The 26,318-nt window shown below is 40.6% G+C and overlaps 1 protein-coding gene across 4 annotated transcripts in view; it reads right to left on the bottom strand.

Moving 5' to 3' along the window:
• Nucleotides 1–1,660: 1,660 nt before the first annotated feature.
• Nucleotides 1,661–26,318, bottom strand: part of LOC145981988 (uncharacterized) — a 417,662-nt gene continuing 393,004 nt past the window's right edge. For all 4 annotated transcript variants that reach the window (XM_083115511.1, XM_083115509.1, XM_083115510.1 and 1 more), the window contains 5 exons: nt 20,102–26,131; nt 13,422–13,544; nt 11,354–11,520; nt 7,238–7,452; nt 1,661–3,791 (listed from right to left, as the gene is read on the bottom strand). In XM_083115511.1, the coding sequence (XP_082971637.1) occupies nt 3,415–3,791; nt 7,238–7,452; nt 11,354–11,520; nt 13,422–13,544; nt 20,102–26,128 (6,909 nt within the window). In that variant the 5' untranslated portion in view covers nt 26,129–26,131 and the 3' untranslated portion in view covers nt 1,661–3,414. The remainder of the gene's footprint in view (nt 3,792–7,237; nt 7,453–11,353; nt 11,521–13,421; nt 13,545–20,101; nt 26,132–26,318) is intronic.

Raw genomic sequence — 26,318 nt, 5'->3', positions numbered from 1 at the left:
TCATAGATGGCGTTACTAGAATTAAATCCATGTGATTTTTACTTAGTACTAACCTTCAAAAGATACGTGTATAAATTTCACAGCTGCCGGATAATTAGTTCGTGAGATATAGCATTGTGAGTGAAGCAGCTTTTGTTATTGTGAAAAAATGGATAAAAAAAGAATTTTGTGTGTTAATAAAGCATTGCTTTATGGTGAAAAAAAATACTGTTGAAGCCAAGGCTTGGCTTGATAAACATTATTCGGACTCTGCACCAGGAAAATCAACCGTTGAGAAGTGGTTTGCTAAATTTAAACGAGGCGAAATGAGCATCGAAGACGATGCACGCAGTGGACGCCCCAAAGAGGCTGTTACCGACGAAAACATCAAAAAAGTCCACAAAATAATTTTAAATGAACGTAAAGTGAAGTTGATCGAGATAGCTGAGACTTTAAAAATATCAAAGGAACGTGTTGGACATATTTTGCATGAATATTTGAACATGCGAAAGCTGTGTGCAAAATGGGTGCCCCGCGTGCTCACAATCGACAATGCACCGTGTCACAAATCAATGAAAACGATGGCAAAATTATATGAATTAGACTACGAATTGCTTCCCCATCCACCATATTCTCCACATCTGGCCCCCAGTGACTTTTTCCTGTTTGCAGACCTTAAAAGAATGCTCGCTGGAAAGAAATTTAGCACTGATGAAGAGGTAATCGCCGAAACTGAGGCCTATTTTGAGGCTAAAGAGAAATCGTACTATAAAAATGGCATCGAAAAATTGTATGACCGCTATAATCGTTGTATCGCCCTCGAAGGCAACTATATTGAATAATAAAATCGAATTTTGTCAAAAAAATATTTTTTACTATGTTAGCCTACGAACTTTTCAGCCCAACTGTTACAGCCTGAGAAATTGGAGAGAAACTGTGTCTGTTCATCTCTAATTATCTCTCTCTCTCCTTCCCTATGTTCTCCCATCTATCTATTTATAATTGTAATTTCTATACGATGAATCTTATTTTACTGTTGGTAAATTTCAATTCGTTGAACTGCTTTTTTCATTAGCATGAGTTATTGGTAATCCATTTGCCAACCACTATTCTACATCATACCCAGAATTCTGTTTCAATGAATTCTGTATATTTTAGGACAATTTAGGATAATTGCAAAAATTAATATGACACTGAAGAAAAGGCAAGAATATAATCAGTCATCATTCATTCTTGCAATTAATGTCACCTCAATGGTCAGGTACGTAGAACAATCTCACTCACATTCCAGCAAAGTCACGCGTGCCTCTATATGTCTTGTTTCTTCATCAATACATGTATAATTCCATCCTTGTGAAAACCGAGTATAAGGATATATGGGGGGAAAAAACTTTGTGCCCCAAAACACATGGAAAATAAAAAAAATACAGATGTTAATTGACCACTGTAAATTGATGCACAACAGATTTTTTTTAAATTAAAGAATTTAACATGTTACACTATCCAGTATAATTTTTACAATATTGTTTAATTGAATTTATTATTTTGTCATCTGCCCTTTAAATTGTATCAACTTAATTGTAGTCCAAAAGATTTGAGAGAGGAGCATGTTCCGAAGAATATCCTATTTAAAAAAGTGCATGTAAAATCAAATATTCATTATTATATTTCACTTTTTTATTACAATCACAGAAACCTGTAATTACAAAAACAGACCTTACAGATGTATACCCATCATTGCACTTTCCCTCCAAACTTGATCACAGTTCTTTGCATTGGGGACATCTTTAATTACAACTATTGACTCAAAATTGTAGTGAAGCATAAAATATGTTACTTATCCAGAGCATCCAAGCAGCCAGACTACACATTGTGATACTTTTGTTCTTATGGATAATCCATATACTATTTACATTACCATTTAGTGTGAACACCACAACAAGATTGCACAAACAAGGGGACAGGGGAAAATATAAACCTCTTTTGCTAACTTACACAGTCCTGTAATTATGAGTCTCATAATCTAAATCATAGAATTGAAATCAAGGTAAAAATCAATAATTAGGCTATAACACTTCAGGAGACTACAAAACACAAAAGCACAATTGTTTTAATGGCTTTAACAACAAAATACTACTTGTTTCAGTCGACAACACTTCAGCTCAAAAATTGGAAGTCCCTGAGAAAAATGAGATTTTCTTATCTTTTCTGTGAAATCATGCAAAAAAGATCTAATGAATCATATAAGTTATTAAGTTTTACTGTCTCCTGCATTTTGTGCTCTAATTTATCAGGTGAACTTGGTTCCTTATTTCTTTTGTACAATATGTACGAGTCCAGGTACCATCGACAGTACAAAAAAATAAAACATAATTTGAATAGGAATTGCTTGGATCCAATGGGTACATAGATTTCACTTTCTTAAAAAAAATATAGAAAGATGATAAGATTTAAATAAAATGATACTGACCAGTGCTTTTTCTTTTAAGTACGAAACAAACTACATCTGAACTTAGAGAATTAACTTCTTCTTTAAACTATATAATATTGCACCATATACCAACACACACACACATGCACGCACACACAAGCACCCACACGAAAAAACTCAAACCCTGAGAAAAGTAATTTCTTTTTCATAATGTCTTTTTCTTATATTTTTAAATAACATATCAAATAACGTTGGCAAGCCCATTGTTTTGATGTCTATGACAGGTTGTCAACACTGACTTGCAGCTCAGAATTTTTTTTTGTTTGTTTTTCTTAAGGTATAATTCACAAAAGGCACCCATCCATATATGCACACACATACGCACACATATATAAACATCATCCACATACCTACAACAAGAAAACACTAAAACAAAAGTCTTAATCATTGATTTTTTTCATAGCAACAGTTAAACGAAAGCATAACAAAATAATGAAAACAATTACCAAGTTCTTTGCACCAGTATTCACATGTTACATTGTCCAGTTTCGTTATTGTAGTAAGAGCTGTTCCTTCATTTGTTTACTTTCCTGCTTCACTTGTGCAGTTTTCAAAATGCACACGCACACAAAAAAAAATTAATTTGGAATCAACTGAAAGACTCGCATTTCTCACTTTCTTGATTCACAGAACAAGATCACTTTGTCCAAGACACTAACATTCACACAAATAGCAGAGAGTGTCTCCATTCAGTACAAAATATTGGACCATTTCTTTCCAGCAGTTCCATTTCAACATTTGCTTTCACAGTGCATTAGTATGCATCAACAAAAAAAGCAATCTGGAATCCAAGAAACAAAATCACATTTCTGCACATATGTACACATAAAAATAACATTCACAAAATGGAAGTTGAGCGAACTGTACAGTACATGACATGTTTCTCCTCACGTAACGGAAGTTAGTTCAACAGTACATGAAAAGTCTGTAACATCAAGCGAAGGTCACCTTGTGGAAATGGTGATCTTCTCTACACCCAGAAGTTTCTTCACATTTTCATCATATTTTATTAGCACCACTTTCCCACCTCGAGTGTTGATACGATCACCCAGAAAATGGCAGCAGTGAGCTTGCTCGAGAAAATCTGCCAGTTTAAATTTAAGCTGAGATGGGAACCCTAGTAGTTTTAGCACATAGTCCTTTGAACGATGCAATGCAGTCATTACATCTTGGAGCAAAACGTAAACGTCCACTTCTCCTCGTAGCCTGTACGTTGCTGGTAGGCACACTTCGCTCATTTCAAATTCTAATTCTTCCTGTACCTCAGGTTCCACAGGGGATGGAGGATCTGCTAATGGGTTGTACCCAATTTCCTCAGGATCTGAAGGGAGAAAATTACGGAAAGTTACAAACACATTAAAACAGATTGTGCACAGAAATTCTTGAATTTTAAAATATTTGGTTCAATCATGACTAAACTCTAAGATTAAGCTTTCTGCTTTGGCAATACTGCACTCATGAAAAGTTGCAAAGTATTAGTATTTCTATGTCCACTAAAAAACAGTGTAATCTGATTTTACACATTTCCTGCACATTTTTATCCACCACAACCCATTAATAAAATATATAATCGAAGTTGCACTGTAGCTAACATTAAAATTATTTCCAACTGTCTATGTTACCATAGTGTTTGTGAATTCGATTAATATAACATATATACATAATGTTCATTCTGAGGTTCATGTTGTTGCCAAAAACATGCATCTTTTCACGAAAAGCACTGTCAATACATTTAACCAATACATTAAACATTTAAACACGATTAGCAAATAATTATCACAGAGACGACAATCCAACTTCCAGTAATCATTTCACCAAAATTTAAATTTTATTCTAAACATATTTCTCCTAATTACCCTATTTTATTTATCCTACTGTTGTAGTGTTAATATGTATTATTAATGCATGTCTCGAACCACAGAATGAATATTTTGTATTTTATGTATGTAACATTTACCAGATATACTCTTCTTTCTTCTTTTTGTTTTCGGACATGCCGTACATTTTGGGCATCACATAACTTGGCATATGTTTGAATCTATGAATATGAGATATTGTTACTTTGAACTGGCAAAGAATTTCCCCATCCCAATCTCAACTTACGGAAATGATTTAGAGATTTTTGGGATCTAAAACCGGCAGGAAATTTCAAATGGTCATGTATTATCTTCTTTTTTTAAAATTAAACTCATAATATGGGTTGTTCACATTTAGAAATTATGTGCTATTCTCTTGTAATATGGTATATTTACTCGAAATGTCATGTGCCCTACTTTTTGCTGGTAACCTATTTGTGAACTAGAATGAAATTTATTGTGCATTTTGAATATATATAGTATCTACTTTACAGTGAATCAACAAAACAATATAGCTAGAATGCAAATAATGGTATTAATTTGTAATTGTCACTTGCAGTTGTAGAATATGAAACTTTGCAAATATGTATTTCAGCTTATGTCAAGCTTATCATAGCTTGCACATAGAGTTTGTCAAAGTTAGCTTGATACAACATGCTTGGTGAAAGCTGTTCATGTGTCATTCTTCATGAAGTGACATTTTTAGTTGGCATAAGCAAGCATGGCAAGCATCAATTGGCTTGCTGCCCGACCCTGTGGCCGAGTGGTTAGCACATCGCGCTGCGACGCCAAGGGTCCCGGGTTCGAATCCCGGTCGGGCTTGGTTGTTTGTGAATGTCCATTCATCAATTTCATCATTTCATCACTCATCCCCATCTTCGCAAATTAGCCAAGAGGCACAAAACGCGAAGTAAAATAAACTAAATCAAATCAAAATCAATTGGCTTGCTGGCCAAGTGTGACATATAGTGCGTCAAACATATTGAACCCTCAGTTTGTGTGCTTGTAAAATTGTATTCCATGGGAGGAAAAAAAAATCATAAATCTCATTGGAAAATGTCAAGTATCTATTTTTTTTTTAAGCATTTTCTAATAAATTTTCCTTCACTCCATTTTCTCATTATAATGAAAAATTCACTAAAAAGTGTAGTGTAGTGTAGTGTAATATCAAAATTTTGCATACTTCAAATCAAATTATTTTTGCACCTCTATGGAAAAAATCAAATGCAGATTCTCACTAGATACTTCAAAATTGGAAATTTTAGGGGAACATGCAAACTTGAAATGCATAATTACAAATTCAATAAAAAAAAAAAAAACAGTTTATATAACACATTTGATCCAAATCCAAAAATTTGACATGTGTATCTCAAGTATGACCAGAGATTTTAATTTTTATTTAGCACTCCTGATATGGTAAATACGTGTATGGCAGGATGTGGCAAATCTGAGACTCTGCAGGTTGCAGGTGACTTCCACAGCATTGCCGCCTCACTACATGGTGTACAAGGGAATCTTGGAAGTGCATTCCATTGGTCTGATCCAAAGCATTATGGCAGTGTAAAATAATGAATAAACTATTTGTCATATTATGAAAGAAAGACATTTTCTTTCTGTACTGTATTTTTTTGTTGCAATCATTTATCCAATATTTATATGAATGTCATTTTCTCGGTATCATTTTATGCCACTCGTTTAAGCATTCAGAGTAAGTGGAAAGATGATGTCGATGAAAGATCTTACTAAACATTTGACCTTGTGACTTCCGGTTTCCCAGTCTTCTCTGTACACAAAAATGACTTGCCTGCGATGTACAGGAACTTCACAACAAAGGAAAACAGGGAAGGAAAAGTTCATGTAAGAATTGTTATGGATGTGTGCAAGTTAACGCCATAATTCAAAACAGGAACACAGGTGTGATAAAAGAAAATTACGGCATGAGTCAATTACAGCATCTCAACAATGCTTCCCTGGGTGCAACAATTCACTTAGCAACAAAAACTTTTGGCTCACTTTCCATCTCAAAAGATGATGGCTGGGCGTGGATTCTAAAGGGAATGTGGATATGACCAACATATTTCCACATAAACAAGCTTCAATTACAAAAAAACCATATTTTTACAACATTGCACACAATTGAATTCGATTTACATAAAAAACAAGAAAGAATTAAATTTTTAGAAATATTTTTGTCTGAATAGTGAAAACACAGAACTGGAAATGCTTTGTCTTACTTTTGTCTAAAATCAGATATGTCCTGGCTTTCCAATGAGGTACATTTGACTTGACTTTCTTCCTCCCATGGAGTACAAATTTACAAGCACATATACAGAGGGCTCAATATTTTTGATTGATTGATTTGGTGTTTTAAGTCCACTTTATGCTAATCGGGACTGGACCTACAGTTTAAAGTGGGATCCCTCAATATTTTTGATGTGGATAGTACTTCACTCGATTGAAAGTTGCTGCAAGCTTATAGCATGCAAAAATCCTTCAACTTTTAAGCAGCTTTAGAAGCACAGTAGCTTTAAATATACACCTTTCACATTTGTAACAAAAAATATAACATAACTGTACAACATATATCAAAATGGTGTCAAAATACATATAATTTCATTTCTATGTAACGAATGCAAAGAATCCCAGACATGTGTGTTTCTCTCCAGGGCAGGTGCAACGTTTATTTCCAAGTCATTATTGGATTCTTTGTAATAATTTTCTCTGTACAGTAGCAACACTATCTGTACAAGTGAAAACATAAAACTTTGCAGAAAAGAAAATATTTGTTGATGTGCTTGCAGGCTGGCGCTCTCCCTCTCTCTCTCTCTCTCCTCCCCCCTCCCTCCCCATCAAATTTCATTTTTCTAGCTCTAGAGTAGCCACCATCTTGAACAAAAAATGAAACATTTACCTGACACAGATGCTGAGCCAAAGAAATTCCATGGTGGTGCAAGATTTCCTTGCACATCTGCTAGATGGTGTTGGAGAAGGCGCCGTGCTCTTTCGTCAGATGCCAATGATACTGGCGTGTGCCCTGAGTATGTTGCTAGGAGTGGATCGGCTCCGTATGACAGAAGCAACCGCATTAACTCCACAAATCCATTTTCTGCTGCTTCATGAAGTGGCCTGTAAAACATCAGAGCACATGCATACTTATTAAAGGAAGTTATATCTTCATAATTTTACAGAAATTAGTTTTAATAAAATGAATTCAAACTAGCATTAACCCTTTCCTGGTGAAATATGATGAGTAGGGAATGGATTTCTAGTTCCATATCTATTTTTTTTGCTAAGTCCTCGATGTGCTATTTAGAGATCCTTGCGTTTCATCCTTGCCCCTCTACTGAAATTCTATAGGACCTAAAATGCCTAAATGAACTATAAATTCATTTATGAAGTTTCCTGTGGCATGGAGAAAAGGTTCTCCATGTACAAGCACCTACTCATGAACGACTGGAAGAACTTCACCATGGAGAACATTGAAAGGCAGTACTTTTTGATTTTATATTGGACAAATTGTATCTTTTCTATAATCAAGGAATAGAATTCGTTGCACTGAAAATAGAGTATTTTGTATGTAAATTGCATTGCAACGTCCGTACCCCCTAAACACTTCAATTAGGAAAACGGCAAAAGTCTGCCCAATAGGTGCTAACTTTTTAAATACAGTCGGTGAACACAGACTCCAAAATATTCTCAGGGCTTGCTGGGATAAGGAAAAGGTTATACCAGTTTAATTTATGTTTTTATTATAAACACAATATATTAATGTCTGTTAGCGCACTTACACATGTCTTTTACCTGTGACTCTTACATGCATTTACCTGTACCACACACGTGCTTTTACCTGCACTACTTCTGTTCTCGTAGAGCAGGGGGGGGGGACAGGAAACATGCAATTTATTCCTCGCAGTGAGGTGCCAGGGGGAGTATAGGGACCTAATTTTATTTAGGGCTTTGGTCGCTGATGTCATCACGGGCTCCCCTGTAAAATATAGTAGGAAGCACGCAGTACCCCCAACCTCAGCTGGGAACTGGCCGTAGCCAATCGGCACCCACCAATGAGCGAGATGCTTGGGTGGTAGGATCAAAGGATGCCGCGACACCCCCGGCGTTAGTTGAGGATTGGCAGGCCAACCGGTGTCTCCTAAGCAGGGACGGCAGGTTAGGAAGGAATGGTCCTGGTACTCCCAGTCAAGCTGGGCAGGTAGAACCTTGGTACCTATCAGCCGAAGCGATTGGACCAGGTAGGTAGGTTGCTGCTTCCTCTTCTTCTATCTTCTCCCTCCTTCCTTCTGGAATGGCTGCCAGGCTTCAGGCTGGGAGGCCAGTTAACCCTGGATGTTTGCCCGTTGACATGAGGGAGCCAACTGAGCTCTCGGCCTCGCTGTGCTGGCTTTATACTCGCGGGGCCGGCGCATGGGTGGTGAAAATTTTAACTACAAGTACGCGTTGCCAACTCCGTACTGAGAATTATCATGGTTTGATATCAAGAAAACACTAGTGGGAAAATCACTAGATGCACGTGTTAACATAAACTAAAACTGTGTGCATTTAGACAATAAAATTAATAACGAGTCGTGCAGAACTCTGCATTATTAACAATGGGTTTAACAATGTAAAAGAAAATTATTAACGTTTAAAGAACAAGTTAGATTTAAAACTGAAAGCGTATGGCTCACAGGGACATTCCGCTCAACACTTTCAACTGAAAGGTTAATTCAAAAAGAAAATAGCGAACAAGCAGGGTCTATTATAATAAAGTGGTGACCACGCAGCATCTAAAACTAATTATTTCATAAAATTACTATTAATTAATAATTACAGCTTTTAATTTATTATGAGCACCTACAAGTCCTAAAATGGGGTTTATGTTCTAAATCCCTCTTTTTTAGCACCTAAAAACCTATTCCCTAATGATGAGGTTGAATAACATTACCAATCAGGTGATTTCAGTATTTAGAAGAAAAAAAATCATGAAATAAAAATTAGTATTTCGACAAAACTTACACCAAAAAATCTAGCCCCTACTATTAACATATCTGAAAAATTGATTCACAACAAAGATATGCAGTGTAATGTAACTTTTCTGTCTGCCCTGGGTGAGGGATTAAGACATTTTAATAGTTAAATATCACATATTGTATTGAAAGGCAATATCAATTATGAATTTATTGAATGAAAATAGAAACTTCTTCAAAACAACAGTATCATTCTACCTCATCATCAACCCTACCTCAACATATATTTCAATGCACGGCAGAACACAACTTTACTTTTATTTCACACATGCGTGATTTTGAAAATGAAATTACTCAGATTTTGGCAACGAGAATTGGAAGTAGGGTTATATTAGTATTCTTTACAAGTGCCAATACAAGAAGTGTTGTTGTCTGCTGCCTGAAACTGGCCACCTATCAAAGATAAACAGGTGCTGTGGCTAACTTTGGCTAACTGGCCTACCTCTCACTTTGGCTAACTGGCCTACCTCTCACTTCGGCTAACTGGCCTACCACACACTTCGACTAACTGGCCTACCACACACTTCGACTAACTGGCCTACCTCTCACTTCGGCTAACTGGCCTACCTCTCACTTTGGCTAACTGGCCTACCTAACATTTTGACTAACTGGCCTACCTAACATTTTGACTAACTGGCCTATCTCTCAAGAGACAAGTCAAGTTGGCGTGCTCCCTTAAACACGCTGAGTAATATCTCAATGGTTGCACAACATGCTTGAAAAAAAAATAGAAAAATATAAATATCTCTTTTCAGTGTGTTTCATCATCAATGAAAAATGCTGAAAGTCTAATTGTATTATTTGCATAACCAACATCATTGTTGGAACCCTGGACAACTCTGAACAACGATGTACATACATTAATAAAGAAATAAAGAGGAAAAGTAAGAACCGAAATTCAACGGATATGATGTCCTGGAGTAAATTTCAGGTACCAGGTCAACAAGCACATACCCCTGAATGTATGCAGGTGGAGGCTGCTACTTTTGGGGGTTCCCCTCTTTTATTGTTATCTTGTTTTGAGGGTTGCACAACAGTGGCATAGTCAGAGAATTTTGCTCAGGCGTGGTCTGTTGTGGTTGTCATTGATATCTCTTTTGTTTCCTTCTGTTTCTCCTCATTTTCTCTCTCTCCCTCTCTCTCTCTCTCTTTTATACCTTTGTTCCTCTGGGCCTGTTTCTTTTGTTCTCTACATTTCATTCCTTTCTCTCTGTCGTTCCCATTCTCTACAACTCTCTTTCACTCATACTTTCCATTTCCTGTGTACCGTATTTCTCCCCTACAATTCTCTTTTACATTCTTTCTCCTATTCTCATTCTATTTTCTCTTACCTCCCTCCCCATCTCTCTCTTCTGTTCTCTATCAATTTCTCATTCTTCCTTAGTTTATCTTCTTCTTTCTCTCTCCTTCCTTCTATCACTTCAGTTTTATCCTTCTCTACTATAAATGATTCTGAAAATGTATCTTGTAAGCTATTTGGGTGGTCAGTGTTGCTAAAACTATTTCATGCTGGGCCAGAGCACACCTTCTCCTACTCAGTGTCCACATCCCTGTTGTACAGTGGGATCCATGAGTATTACCGTGCAAATTGTCCATGACTATTTTCATTAATTTTTCTCTTGCATGCTATGTGTTTTTAAGTGATGGATTTTTATGTACGTTGGTGCAGCTTGTTTTGATTTTTCTTTTATTTCTTGAAGCTCTTATTGGGTCAAATAAAATGTACGAACACGGTGATGGACAATTTGCAAGGTAATACTCATGTATCCCACTGTACAACCGTTAATGCAGTCAATCCTTATTCTTTAAATAATTGTTACAGAATATCAAGGAATGCAAAAGCTACACACTCAATTGAACTAAAAACATATCAGACTGAGAACTTCCAGAACCCAACATATAGAATACTGCATAAAAGCTATTATATATATATATATATATATATATATATATATATATATATATATATATATATATATATATATAAAGGTGTATCATGTAATTACCTAATCCCACCAAGAGCACTCTCGCTGACGTTGGCACCATACAACAACAAGAGGCGAGCAATGTCCAGGTGACCTCGAGAACATGCTTCATGAAGAGGTGTGTATCCAGCATTGTCCTTGGGTGATGCAATGTTATCCAATTTCTCCAAGCAGTACGCGGCGACATCCTGAAAAACAATTTATCAGTGTAGACTATAATATTGATTCTGTATTTCATTTTGATTTGCATTAATATCACATGGTAATCATTTCTACAAATAATTCTGGGGACATTCATAGATTAGAATAAAATCTAATCATCATTTGTGTTAATGAAAGAAATATAGACAAATATACACAAATGCACCACAGTCATTTGGTAGACCTGATGATTAACTATGCATCACTGTAATTTGTGTCATCATAGCAAACTTTTTGGCCCTAAAAAATGTGTCTGTAGGTGTGTGTGTGTGGAGGGGGGGGGAGGAGGGTATAATAAAAACTTGTTAAGTACCACCATTATAATTTTTATCAACAGCATAACATTGATTATAAAACTAAAACTAACAAGTCAAAGAGTGTAAAATTACATTATAATAATTGGTGGGAATACATTATAGTTTTTGATATGCTTGGTTTGATTTTTGTCACTAACATTCACATTAAGCTTTATAAGCTTTCCATGAATAAAAATATCAATTTAGATGCAATTTGTGTTATAATGGTGTCAGGAAACTGTTTCTTCATACTCTATTGTTCGAATTGTTTTAGATAACAGTCTTTTTTAACAGAATGACACAAGTCCTGAATGTACAAGGTGTTGTGCAAGACTGAATCAAAAGCAACAATAAATAAATAAAGCAATTGACAGACAACCATATGTCATTCCTTAACTCTTGTTAATAATTAAGTAAATACACATGGTGAAACAATTAAGTATTCATACATAAACCATTCAGTACACAAAGACTTTAACTTATCAAGAGGTCAAACTTGTACCCAGAGCAAACAGATAAATGGATTCACTAGTGTAACACACAGTTTCCAGTCCCGACACTACCAAGTATGTAAGAACTTCATATTTTACATTCTAGGAAAATTACACAAGAGGTTACTGTTACATGTAAATTCAAATTAAATTACTATCAACTATGAAGCTTGGAATAATTTTGATGAACTTTTGAACTGGCGACTGCTTTGACTTACACACATTTGTAGAAATGCATTGTGTTCTTTATAATGATACACATCTATGTATTCAAATACTTATATTTTGGAAAATACCTTGTTAAATAACGAATGCTGCCTGTGCACCAATTACAAACCCTCAATCTTGAATGAAATAAAGGAAATCATAAATTCACATTCACTTCTTATTCACTGTTTTCTGACTATTGGACAGGTTTTTCGCTGCAACTGCCAGTCTTCTCAGACTTAGGCAACATAATTTAATGTCATCTATCAAGAGATATCCTCTTCCCCTGCCTTTGCTTTTCCCCACCCAAATGAAAAGTCTTCTTTTTTAGTTTTCATCAAGTTCTATTTGAATTGTTGTTTTAACTTCACTTTATGCACAGATAGTCTAATGGAAATTGGACTACTGTTTAAAGTGGAATCCAACCCACTGTGCAATGTGCCTCCACTGGGTATCAAATCCAGAACCCATTGATTACAAGATGACGATTGTTACCACTATGCCTTTGGGGAGACCTGCCAAATCAAGCTGTGCTAAGCTAAATAAGCTCAGCACAGTTTGATTCATTTCTTTGATGTGTAGTGGTAACATTGTCGCCTTTTAATTAAGAGATTCTGGGTTTACTCCCTGGTGGACACATATTACACAGTGGTTCTCTATTTTAAATAATAGGTCCAATCCTGATTAGCCTTTCTAAGCATAGTTGGACTCAAAAGAAACACTGATAAGATATAATGCAAACTGTTGAAGCTTGTGACAAATATGCTGAAAGTACGAAAGGAAGAAAATAATTTAAAAAAAATTATGAACCAATGATATAAACCAGTCATAATGAAAACGAACACTAAATGTTGAATTCTTGTCCACATAATGTTTCATAATTAGTTCACTTACTGTGTAGCCATGTCTTGCAGCACGATGAAGCACCGTCTCACCCAAGCCTTTGTTAATAACCCAGCCTTTAATCTCAGTTTGTACATCTTGAACGGATTCCGGACTTGGTCGAGGGAGTTGAATCTGCAACAGGCAGAAGAAAATGTAATACAAATATGGAAGAAAACATAATAATCTGAAAATGTCATAAAAAATCGAGGCACACAATGACCTCAATGTTTTATGATTTTTTCATCATTATGTTTTAATCGTAACTTTACTTTAAAATATGCACTCCTACAATGTTTCCAAAAGCACACAGATCAACTCATCTAACCACATAAACAATGAAATTTTACACTTGTGAATATAATAAAGCTAAAAGTGAACATATCATGTTTAGTAATATTAGATTCTGCATTGTAACACCTGATAAGTAAATTAAGCAAGGTGTCAGTGGCAAGATATCGAGTTGACCATTCAATCTGCTCTGCCATTGAAGTGTTGGAGCTTGGTTTATTTTATTTTTGTGTTATTTAGCATAGATTTTCTGCCACTTTTGGCTAATCACAATGATGAGGACCATAGATCAAAATTGATGAAGGGACACTCACAAAGAAGTCCTGCTGGGGCTCCAACCTGGACTGAGATGACAGATTAGTTAGTTAAAATCCTTATACAGGGTGGGCCATATTGATGGGACACATTTCAAATGCATATGTGGAGCATGTAGGAAGCAACAGTTATTACCAAATATATGGAAAACACTGCCAAAGGACGGGAGTTTTGCACTGTGTTCAGTGTTTGAAGATTACATCCCTGAGATGGCCACCACCTTGACGAGAACATTCTTTGGCTCTAACAGTCGTGTTCTGCATAGTTTTACACAGGGTTTCGGCTGGGATGGCCGCTATCTCCCTTCGGATGTTGTCCTTCAGTTCATTGATGGTAGTGGGCCTTATGGTGTACACCTTGTCCTTTGGGGGGGGGGGGCACTTGTCCTCCCTGAGATTTCTGGGAAGGCTTCACATAATTCAAATTTTGAAATTGTAGCGTGAAAACATGGATGTGAAGTGCCGTGAAAGACAGCAGATTAAGCTCCTAAGAAAACATTCTTCATACCCGAAATGAGACGGCTTGGCCTAAGGGACATGTGGCTGCAGCAGGATGGTGCCACTAGTCATACAGCAGTAGTGTCAATGAAAACCCTTCGACGACACTTTCCGGGATGGCTCATCTCGAGATTCGGTGACGTCTGTTGGCCATCCAGATCCCCGGATCTACTACTTCCTGTGTGGTTACCTAAAGGACAAGGTGTACACCACAAGGCCCACGACCATCAATGAACTAAAGGACAACATCCGAAGGGAGATAGCGGCCATCCCAGCCGAAACTCTGTGCAAAACTATGCAGAACACGACTGTTAGAGCCAAAGAATGTTCTCGTCAAGGTGGTGTCCATCTCAGGGATGTAATCTTCAAACACTGAACACAGTGCAAAACTCCCGTCCTTTGGCAGTGTTTTCCATATATTTCGTAATAAATGTTGCTTCCTACATGCTCCACATATGCATTTGAAATGTGTCCCATCAATATGGCCCACTCTGTACATTCGCATAGACATAGATGAAGATGGTATAATCAGCACCATAGGCTAGTTACAAATGATATCCAGATGACATATTATTTGGTACAAATTTTCAAGGCAATTCAGATAATATATGGCTGGTTAATCAATGTGTCTAGATAAAGGTTTATCTGGTTATTTACAATTTAGATAACAGCTTAAGTTGAATTATGTGTATGTCATCTGCATTTCCTGCATCAAAAATAGATGACACTAATTACACTAATTATATATGTATACACACCAACAGCCTTTCACTAATCTGTTATTCACTTCATGCCCCAATATACAAAATACAGGCAAATATACAGGGTGTCCCTGTATACAAAAATACACATATATTTTAGCATGTGTAAAGTTTACTAACTTGCTTTTCCCGGTTTTGTACAAAGTAACTCAGAAAGTTTTTATGTACGTTGGTACACCTCAAAATTTGTAGCTCGACAGATATCCAAAGGATACTCAAGTTCGTGCCAAGTGTTGACCACCATTTAAGGAGTTATTAGCGCAACCGCTTCAATGCCTCAATGTCTCAAATCACCCAAATCATGAACTTTCCTCTTGTACACAACATCTTTAATGACTTCCACCTAGCCAACCATAACACGCACTGCACTTTTTTACGCTGGGACGTCCACATCATGACTGTCAAGGTTAGCAGCCCGTCTTATTGAGAGTTGTTCTCATGCCGTTTCTGCACATGCGTGGCTCAACAGCACTATTAATCGTACTGAGCACCATTACAAGACAATATAAGGAGTAGTTTTCGTATTATCAGCGGTTATTTTTGTATACCTCTAGCCTGGACACCCTGTATTTCTGGCAATCTAATTAGAAATTTTTCTCTTTGAAATTGGTATTTTTTTTGCTGCGATGGCTGTTCCCCCGAGCCAAAATTGAATTCTGCAACTTCTAAGGGTATTATACAGGTGTTTCAGAGCGACCCCGACACTACCTTTTTCTCGAGAACGGGAGATCGTATCAAGTTGAAACAAAAAAATGCACCACTAAGTTCGGCCCAAAGAATCCGTAGAAAGTATTTGCAACAGCCCGAAAGCCACCCTTTGTGGTTTTAGTGGGGGGGGGGCCACATGCCTCGTTCGTGCGATTTTCAAATGGGAAGAATATGAGGGGGGGGCTGGAAAGTTCATGAAATCACCCAGAAGAAATAAAAATTGAAACAAATCGTTGTAGCAATTAGAAAGAGCATATATTGTAAACCTCTTATCCCGCATATGATCCTTTTGTCATTGTTATTTTTTTTGTTTCCGGTTCAGTAGGAAGAGATGGCAGAAGACCTAAGAAAATTTGAGAAGAATGAGCTTCGCAGTGTCATCAAGTCTTTCGTGTTGCAAGACAAATCCCCCTTGGACATCCATAAAACTTTGCACGAAACTTTGGGGCTAACATGCACCAGGATATACAACAGTAGCCAAATGGGTGAGGCGTTTTAAGACGGGACATGGTGAGACTGAAGATGCACCCCGCTCTGGCAGGCCTGCAAGTGCAGTGACCAGGGAAAACATTGTCAAAGTGCACGACATGATCATGGAGGATAGGCGCATGTTCACCAAAACCATTGCTGCGTATCTGGGGATATCGCGTGAGCGTGTGGGTGTCATAATATCCGAGTATCTGGACATGCGGAAGCTCAGTGCGAAATGGATCCCAAAATGTCTGAATGCTGACGAGAAGAGAACACGGGTGCAGATGTCACGGGAGATCGTGCGCAAGTTTCAACACCCTGATGTTTTTTTGCGCTGTCTGGTGACTGAAGATGAAACATGGATTCACCTTATGACCCACAGACTTAAACAACAATCCATGGAGTGATGACACAGTGGGTCTCGTCGACCGAAAAAGTTCCGAAGTCAAAGGTCAGCGGGGAAGGTTTTGGCATCGGTCTTTTGGGATAAGGACGGTGTCATCCTCATAAAATATCTTAAACAGGGTGAAACTATCAATGCTGCTGTTTATTCCCAATATTTGATTGAATTGAAGGCGGCTCTGAAGAAAAAAACCGTCGGGGAAAAGTGAGCCATGGTGTGCAATTTATCCAGGACAATTAGCCCTTGCACAAGGCCCATCAAACCATGCAATTGCTGGCGGATCTGAGATCACCTGTGTACCCCATCCACCCTATTCCCCTGATTTGGCCCCGTCCGACTATCACCTCTTTCCAAACCTCAAAAAACATATCAAGGGTACACATTTTAGGTCCGACCAACACCAACTTCACGGGGTCGGAATTGTATTGGTAGCCATTTTGAAACCGGTCAGTGGATTACAAAATCATGTTCGCTCCCTTTTCACGTCTTCTGTGACCTTTAAAACGAGGTATTACTCGACCCTCCTTGCCATTTAAAATTTTCGAGTTCTTCCCTAACTTTAGACCCCCTTTTTTGAGTCACGCGGTTTCATCCTTTTTTAGTCCCGTAGTCATCATGTGGCATATCGTTGGAAAGCTTGTGTCATGCACTTTCCGAAACTGTTATGGTGCTGCACTTATCTTAATTGTTAAGCTCGGTATACTCGATTTGGCTCACCTTCCTTTTTTTGCAAAACCATTTTCTACACGGAAAACGGTAGGTGGTACAGACAAATGTTTCATATGACAATCGTATTTTTTCCCCGCTTTCCGAATCTGCATTCCAAACATACCCTTCCCATTTGAATATCGCACGAACGGGGCATGTGCCCACCACTAAAACCACAAAGAGGAGCTTTTGGGCTGTTGCAAATACTATCTAAGGATTCTTTGGGCCCAACTTAGTGGTGCATTTTTTTTGTTTCAACTTGATACGATCTCCCGTTCTCGAGAAAAAGGGCAGTGTCTGGGTCGCTCAGAAACACCCTGTATATATGTATAAATGTTTGCTCTATCATAATTTAATCACATCAAACAAATTGTATTGCATATGGGATATCTAGTCATCACTTGCAACTCTCTTGATGAATCATTTCAAATCCAGAGTAAACTGTAGTTTCCTTATTCTGGAATTTGCTATTTGTTAACGGTTGTTAGCATAGGGTTCTACTGCAGCATGATAATGCACGCTCACATTCCACACCCACCTTGCCAACCCAATCTTGCATCCTTGGATTTCCACCTTCTCGCCGCTCTATCTAACAATCTTCAAGGTTCAAGGAAACTCCTTTGATTGCGAAAATGCTATCCAAACTCGGCTTGACGACTTCTTTAATTAACTCCAAATGCAGCATCGTTCCAGCATTCGGTATGGAGACGATGTTTCAAGAAGTCGTTGCTAACAGTTATCTGGGGAATATGAATCGATTCACTTTTATAACTAACATGCCATTAAAGGAATCCAGGTTGAAGGGGGGAGGAGGTTATTCCAGTAACTACTCTTGAAGCATAATTTTATAAATTGAATAACAACAAGAAGAGAGAATTAGCCCTCACCCCCCCCCCTTTAAATGCCACCCTGGGCAGTGGTATCCCCTCCCGAAAAATAAACTTAATTGTGTCAAAATACAAACCTTAACTACATTTCCAAGTCAACGCTGACACAGTTCTCAACAGAAAATCTTATACTCTTCGAGGTTTGCACAGAGTCAAAATGTATCAGCAATCGGGAGTCAACTGTATTGTACATAAGTCTCAGATCCAAGTGCCATAAGGGTAATCAAGGTGGTGCCCACATGAAATGACGAAGCCACAGTTTATACGTGTGAATATCAGCGGCTAACAAAATCATTAATAGTAGACGATTAATAGAAAGTAAGTGGCTTTTCCAGTTTGCTCTTAAAGTTAAGGCCGAATCACACGGAACTGGATTTCCAGTAGGAATGCCCTAGTTGGCGCTGGACTGGCTGGAATTTTTGCCTCACACGATACTTGTTATCGTACTTGTCGGCATACTTCTGTTCCCATAAGACATTGCGCAGAGCAGACAATCTAAAAAGATGGATGAGCAGCAATTTGAAGAACGTTGTAGGACAATTACTGCTGCTATTAAAAATTAAAAAAGAAAACCATTGATTAGAAAATTCTCTCGAAAGAAAATAAATTAATCAATGCGTACTGAACAAGCTTCTTAATGAACTCTCTAGCAGAATTCATTCATAAAAAAAATATATTTTGTTCAACTACATATGTCAAACATTGAATACACTTTAAATAATACGGATTATCATTACCGGCTAATCATATTTGTCACGTGCAAATCTCATTGCTTTGCCTAAATATTAATGAACTGAGCACGAATGCACATCATATGTGTCACTTTATTCTTTTATCGAGAAGCGAATAAAAACTACCTACACTCGGAAACCACAGACAAAAAACTTTCCTTATTAAATTCACAGATTATCTTCACATGGGCAAACTTCGCTCTGATTGGCTGTTCCAAAGAAAGCCAGTTGCAATAGAACATGGCCTAGTCATGAAAACCAGTTAAGCAGCCAGCCCGGCAGCTATGATTTGAACCCAGGTAGCCAGTTCAGCGTCAACTAGGGCATTCCTACTAGATATTCAGTTCCGTGTGATTCAGCTTTTATTTAGGGGAGAGATTCTTGAATTATGCTGTACAATTTCGGAAATAGGAAGGCAAGGACAAATACGATATTTCGCATCAGTAATACTAATGCATATTTGTGTAAAAGTTCTGTAATTGCCAAGTTCTTTCTTGTGTTTTAGAAAGGTAATTAGAATGGTTCATCCATTCACTACATATTTTAGCATCTCGGTGGCCGAGCTTGTTGAGTGATTGGCTCACAATATCGTCGCTGAAAGACTAAGGATCGAGCTCTGGTGTGGGCGTGGCCCTTAATCAATTTCACTCAATAATCAACCATCCTCATTAGCACCATTAGGTATAAGTTGCAGCAAAATACAAATAATGGTATATTTTCAATATATTTCACAATAGGGGACTCCTTTACTGGTTAGGTTTAGAGTCCATGCATTGCTCTACGCCACTGACTCTGATGTAAGTCACGGAACTCACAAATGTTGATATACTTTACGTTCTGGAAACCGCATCTCAATGAAGGCATTACATCTTTATATAAAGTCTACATCACCAATAATAATGAAACGGATTTGGGCTTACCTTCTTCTCCTTTACTCCTTCTGAAACTCCGTCTTTCTTCTGTTGTTTCTTCTTCTTCCGAATGTAGTCGAAACCAGATCTAAACTTTCTTCTCAGCTTTATCCTCCTCACAACCTTAGCACGATTAATTGGTTCAGTCCGAGGGCCAATCAACGGATCACCCTCTGCCGGCGCACTAATTGACATTTCAGTCTGTCGTCTCTTGTTGTCCATGAGCACGTGCATCAAGTCGCCGTGGCGCCGGAGCAGCCTTTTCTTGGAGTTGAGCACGGCTTTGTTGCTGCGAAGGACAGCGGCGGAAGCACTGCGGAGACCCGGCCGACCCCTCAGGAACCCCCGGCGACCTTTCATGTTCGTGGAGCTTTTGGCGTCGGTGCTGGGAGGAGCTGAGGCTGGCCGGTCTTCGCCGAACACCTCCCTGATCGTGGCACGCTGCCGCAACACTTTGGTCTGCGTGCGAGTTCTGGAGGTCAACACTTCGGGTGAGAAGTCGACGAAACCGTTCTTGCCAGATTGGTAAGCTTCCCTCAAGCTGATGAGGTCTTCTTTTCGGAAGAAACTCGCGAGATCAATCTTCTTGTCGTCGCCAGCTTTGGCCGGTGTCGGAAGGAGTTCGGGTTGGTTGCTGCCTTGAAGGATGCGATGTTTGCTGTTCAGCCACTGCTCGGTCGATCCGCGGGTCGACTTCTGTTTGCTGAACTTCCGCGCCAGCATGTTCAGAAAGGAAGAGGTGTCTTCAGAGTCGTGACCGGCGTCTTCTGGAGCCGAACCCCTTCTAAGACTAGAAATCGAATCTAGATCGCTGTCCTCGCTGCGAACGGACGGCGAATCGTCCCTCTGGCTACCTCCCAACCTGATCCATCTCCGCAGTCTTTCGGAGTTGGCGCTCGGGCTGTCCGGAGTGGCCGAACCCGGGAAGTCCCACATACTCCTGCTGCTCGGCGCCGGGCTGAGGGATTTGGACGCGGTACGCTCGAAGGAAGACGTCAGGTCGCGACGGAAGCCCATCTTTCGCAGGATGTAGTCCGATTCGTCGTAACGACCCGCCGTGCTAGATGCCGGAGAGTGCGACGGATCCAGATCGGGAAGCGAAGCGGACATCTTCCCACCTCTTCGGGACCCGCGGATCGGCGGCCTCGGGATATGGATAAGCTGGGCAGGCATCCGTAGCGCCCGCTTGAAGCGATACATATCATGTTCCCACCCGGGACGGAAATCGGAACCATCGCCAAACTTTGGTTTCTTCTTGCTTGACTTCTTCCGCGGACTTTCGTTATTAGACTCTTTCTTCGGAGTTTCTTCCTTCTCGTCCTTACCTTTCTCGGGGTCTTTCTCTTGAGGAGCAGAAGGATCTCTGGAACGCAAACGCAACTTGATCGATTCCGGATCTTCCTTCACGTCCTTCTCGAGTCTTTTCCGCGCACGCAACCTCTCCGCGACAGTCTCTGTGCGATCGCTACTGCTGTCCTCCTCTTCGCTGCTACTATCGTCGGCGTCTTCGTCCTCGCTCTCTTGCCTTGAATCCTCGCCGGTAGTCTTCGCACATGAATTGCGTGACCATGCCCTGGTCTCCCTGCGTGGTGTGGTCTCTTCCACTTTTGAAGTATTCTTACTCTTTACTTTCCCACCTTGTTTCTCTTCCTTCCTGATCCTCAGCTTTCTCTCCTGCAAACTGGCTTCCTCGTCTGGATCTTTCGGCTCTTGCTTGATTTCCTTCTTGATATCGAGCGTCGCGTCTTTATTTGCCAAGTTTTCCATAATTTCTTTCTCTGCTCTCAACTGCGCCCGTCTTTTACTTAATGGAATGTCTTCGTCCTCTGAGGACTCTTCCTCCTTCTTTATGTTTGGCAACTTATTGTCTTCAATCTTCTTCGAGAGATCTGATGAAGATTCCTGAAGAACTTCCTCTTGTTCATTTTCAATTTTTTGCTCGGTCTCGTTCTTTTGTTCAATTTCTTTCTTACTAGGCACGTTTTTGGATGAATTTTTATCAGCAGACGCTGCTGCTTTTCTCTTATCGTTTCTTCTTTTTCTCACAGTAGTTGACTGTGTTTTAAGGTCTTCCATGAATTTCTCACATGTTTCGGACCAAAATGGATCCTCAGGTACAGATTCACGTTCACCTCTTGGCGACATTCTTTCGGTTGGAGTTGCCGATCGAGATGTCTCCCTTGACTTTTCTGTTTCTATTTGTTGCCTGTCGTAAGCAGCAGCTGCCGCGGCAGCGGCTGCCTGCTGAGATCGCCTGTCCCTCCTCATAGCATCCAAGGTTTGCATCTCCAGAACCGGCATTTCACCCTCAGAGTCACTATCAGGAAAGTCGAACACTGATGTTTCCGAGCTGCTGCGAGGTCCAGACCCATCTCTGGTTGGAGCGATGGGCCCCGTATCGTCGTCGGTTCTGCTGAAGAGGCGCCTACGAGGCGAGAATACCCGTTCGCGGGTCAGTTTAGGTGGGCTTCCACTACTGGACCCTCCACTTGTAGGCTGCTTCTCGGGTTGAGAGTTTGGAGTTGGAGGTGGAGTCCTGGCAATCTGCTTTTCACCCTGGTTTGTTACGTTTGGCGGCGGTGGAGAGAATACTGGAGTTCCAGGCGTCCTGGGTGAGTGGAATGAACTAGAATTCACACTTGAAGCTGGGGTTGGACTTCGGAACTGCGGTGTGTCGCTAGGAGGACGAGGTGGCCTCAGCATCCCGCTCCCGTTTAAATCTAACGAAGAACCCACTTGCTTCAGCTCTGCTTTGGTTCGAATTCTTGCCGCTACAAGCGCTGCTATACCATCCAATTCGCCTGACCCCATCGTTGTTGGTGGATTGAAAGTATTGTTCTGCAAATCGTTTTGTTGACCAGGAACTTGCAGAGGCGAATTTGACAAGTGAGGCACTGACACATGCTTCATAATAGAAATATCGGTGTTTTTCATTCCAGAATCTCGGTGCATGTGGTGTGCGATAGGCGTTACATGGATGGCAGTAGTTGTCTGTGGAAGCTGATCATGGAAGGAAGTTGTAGCTGTACTTAGAGAAGGGGCAACCTGATGTGGAGGAGCACTGTCTCCTGGCAATGGCGTTGTTGGAATACTGTAAGAATCAACAGGCGCAGACGGTACTTGTTTGGAGAGTGGGAACTTATGTCCCATGTTCATTGAAGGTACCTGTGAATTTGAAACCACTGTCGTTGGTGAATTCTGAAGCTGCTCTAGTCCGTAACTAACACGAGTACTTTGAAGATCTACACCAGATGCGGTATGATGCTGAACTTTTGAATGCTGCTGCATCTGCACGTGCTGCTGTTGCTGATTTATTTGTTGTTGGTGTTGCTGCTGCTGCTGCGGCACCTGTTGATAATGACTTAGATTCGCCTGTGTGGCGTGTGGATGCTGGAAGCTGCGCACATCATTTTTGTTCTCCAAGCTGTTCCTGAGAATACTCAGCGCTCGTATTTCACTTTCTGAAGGGAACACTCTGTGTAAAGTAGAGCTTGGCGACGTTCGCGTAAGATTCTGAGATGCCAGCAACGAATGGAAATGGGATTGTTGACTATGGGGTACAGAATTTGCTTGTAAGATGGATGACTGAGACTGGCTCTGCGGAGGATTGTGAATTTGCGATTGTTTAGAAGACTGTGACTGAGATTGATGAGCTGCTTGAGTTTGAGGTAAACTCTGTTGATGAGGCTGAAGCTGCTGCTGATGAGACTGCATGTGCGCGTGAGATTGCTGACTTTGTGGATGTGAATAGCTCTGCTGCTGATGGAGGAGCGTGTGAGACTGATTGTGAGGCGGTAATTGCGCTTTCGTGTATGAATGTGAAGAGGACGTCGATATTTGAGGCTGGGAATGAGAAGGTTGCTGCTGCATCTGTGGATGGGAATACGACTGAGAATAATGAGGTGGCTGTAACTGAGTATGAGCCTGGGAGACATGTGGTTGTTGAGACTGCGTCTGGAGGATTGACATCTGAGTATGTTGCGTATATCCTTCTTGCAAACGACCACCTCGAACATCGCTGCCGTTCATTTGCGCTTGGTAAGACGACGCGCTGTGCTTGGCTGACGAGTCTGTCTGTCTCCAGTCAAGACGTGCCACTTTGGCCGGAACTGCACCTCTATAATCAGTACCAGACGAGCCACTTCTCTTGGAACTTTCACGAGGGTACACCGAATTATGGACAGCGCGCGTGTACTCGTGTCGGTAACCTGGATCTGTCGTTGACGTACTTGATGTTCTGACCGACTTTGCAGGGTCCTGTATGGTACTTTGCGTGTAGTGGTTGGATGATAAAGACGGCAAAGGTCCAGAGGACGAGGTGTTCTGCTGCTTGTGGTTATGATGCTGGATGTGACCTCTGCTTGAAGCTGCATGCGCAGTGTAATACTGCTTGTGCTCGTTTGGATGATGTCCACTTAAGGAGTTAGGATCTTTATGTGGTGGAAGCGCGGTCTGCCTTGAAGACTTGAATTGTTGCAGCTGCTGCTGTTGATGCTGTTGATACTGTTGATGTTGAGGAGACGGCAAGCTCTCTGCGTACTGGTTGCTCCTCGGGCGTTGATTCTCGGCAGGAACGAAACAAGAAGGACTGGTACTACTGTTAGATCCTGGTGAGGCGAAGTTGGGCATGAAGTCGATTTTGGGAGCAACGGCAGAATTCGGAGTACTCCTTCGGCCATCGAACATCGTTGGGTACGCTATGCTTGGTGGAAGCTGGAGAGTCAACATTCGCTCGGCGTTTGAGGGCTTGTGAGTATCAGAATACGTAACAATAATGTCATCGTCTTTCGCTGTGGAATCGGCGGATTGTCGCACTGTTTTCACAGAAAGATCCAAAGGCGATTCCCTTTTGCTCTTTACCCTCGCCGCGATAGCGTTTGCGACCGTGTTACGTCTCTCCGTTTCTTGAATGCTTCCGTCACGCGCAGTCGGCATGGTGTTCCTCATTTCTCTCTGACCGTTCGCTATCAGGCTCGCGTGTGCTGGAGGCATCCTGTGTTCACGTTGCGTCATCCCTGCGTTGGAAGAGGCGTACATGGCGTGTTGTGCGTGCTGCGAGTACAGTCTTGCTTTTCCACTAGGGTGTTCAGTTTTCACTAGCAACTCGGATGGATTTAGCGTGTTGTGTTGGTGAGAAGATTGCTGAGTGTGCATCGCCGGGGAAGACACTAACGAGGCGTTCGAAAACATCCCGCTGTTATGAAATTTTGTCAACATCGAGGAACTATTCCCAACACGACTGTGCAAAGACCCACTGCTGACTGCCGCGTTGCTGTTTGTACTTGCGCTGAGGTTAACGTCGGCCATTGACACTGGCATGTGGTTCTGCACCGCATAGTCCGTCGATCTTGCATGCGCATGAGACTGGTGCCCAGAATGGGTGCTTTTGGTGTTCTGAGAGATCGGAACGTGTGAATGCTGAGGTAACACATGCGCTGAGTCACGATTCGTAGCACTACTACTCACTGTTCGATGAGTGTATATTGGATGGCTATTGGAAGTCACTGATGTGCCGACTCCGGACCCGATAGACGCTGCAACCGATGCGTGGGGAAGTCCCATCGAGTCCATCCTCCTTTGCCCATGGCCACCCACACCCGTCACTATGGATGGCTTCTGGGAATGTCGTCTATGGCTGTCCACTAAACCGACACTAACACTACCGGCCATGCCACTAACGCTTGAAGTGTTCGTGCTCTGATTCGACCCACTTGAGGACTGAGGAAGGATGAGTCCACCCGTTGGAAGAGCTGACCAGGAACCCGAGCGACCAGGAAGGTTCCCATTGTATCCGAGAGACGCACCGTGTGGCGACGGTGTCTTGTAGTGGGCCGGCGACCCCATGGACGGGACCTCACTGACGTTTCCTCGTGCAGTTGTCGGTGGCCAATACGTAGGAGTTGTGCCACTTGGATGTGCCGCCGTGGCGGTAAGGGGAGCGGCGGCGGTGGAGCCATCGTAGTGGCTGGAAGTGGCCGGAAGACCCTGAAAGTATTGTCGAGCACCCTCCAGCACGTTGTTGAGACTTATGTCCATGACCTGTAAAGAGAGAACATGCAGCGTTAGTTAACTGAAATGAATGCTGAAGTGTTGCAACAGAAAACAATAAATAATAAAAATTAATAAAATGCTATACAAAAAATAGAACACTTATCTCAAATCTATATTTGGATTATCAGAATGTTGGATTAAGTTTTGCTCCCAATACTGACAAAGTAATGGTACC

The sequence above is a fragment of the Lepisma saccharinum genome, chromosome 30 (genome assembly GCF_977018435.1).
Source record: "Lepisma saccharinum chromosome 30, izLepSacc3.1, whole genome shotgun sequence".
NCBI classification, from domain to species: Eukaryota; Metazoa; Arthropoda; class Insecta; order Zygentoma; family Lepismatidae; genus Lepisma; species Lepisma saccharinum.
This window is presented reverse-complemented; position numbering and strand designations above follow the sequence as displayed.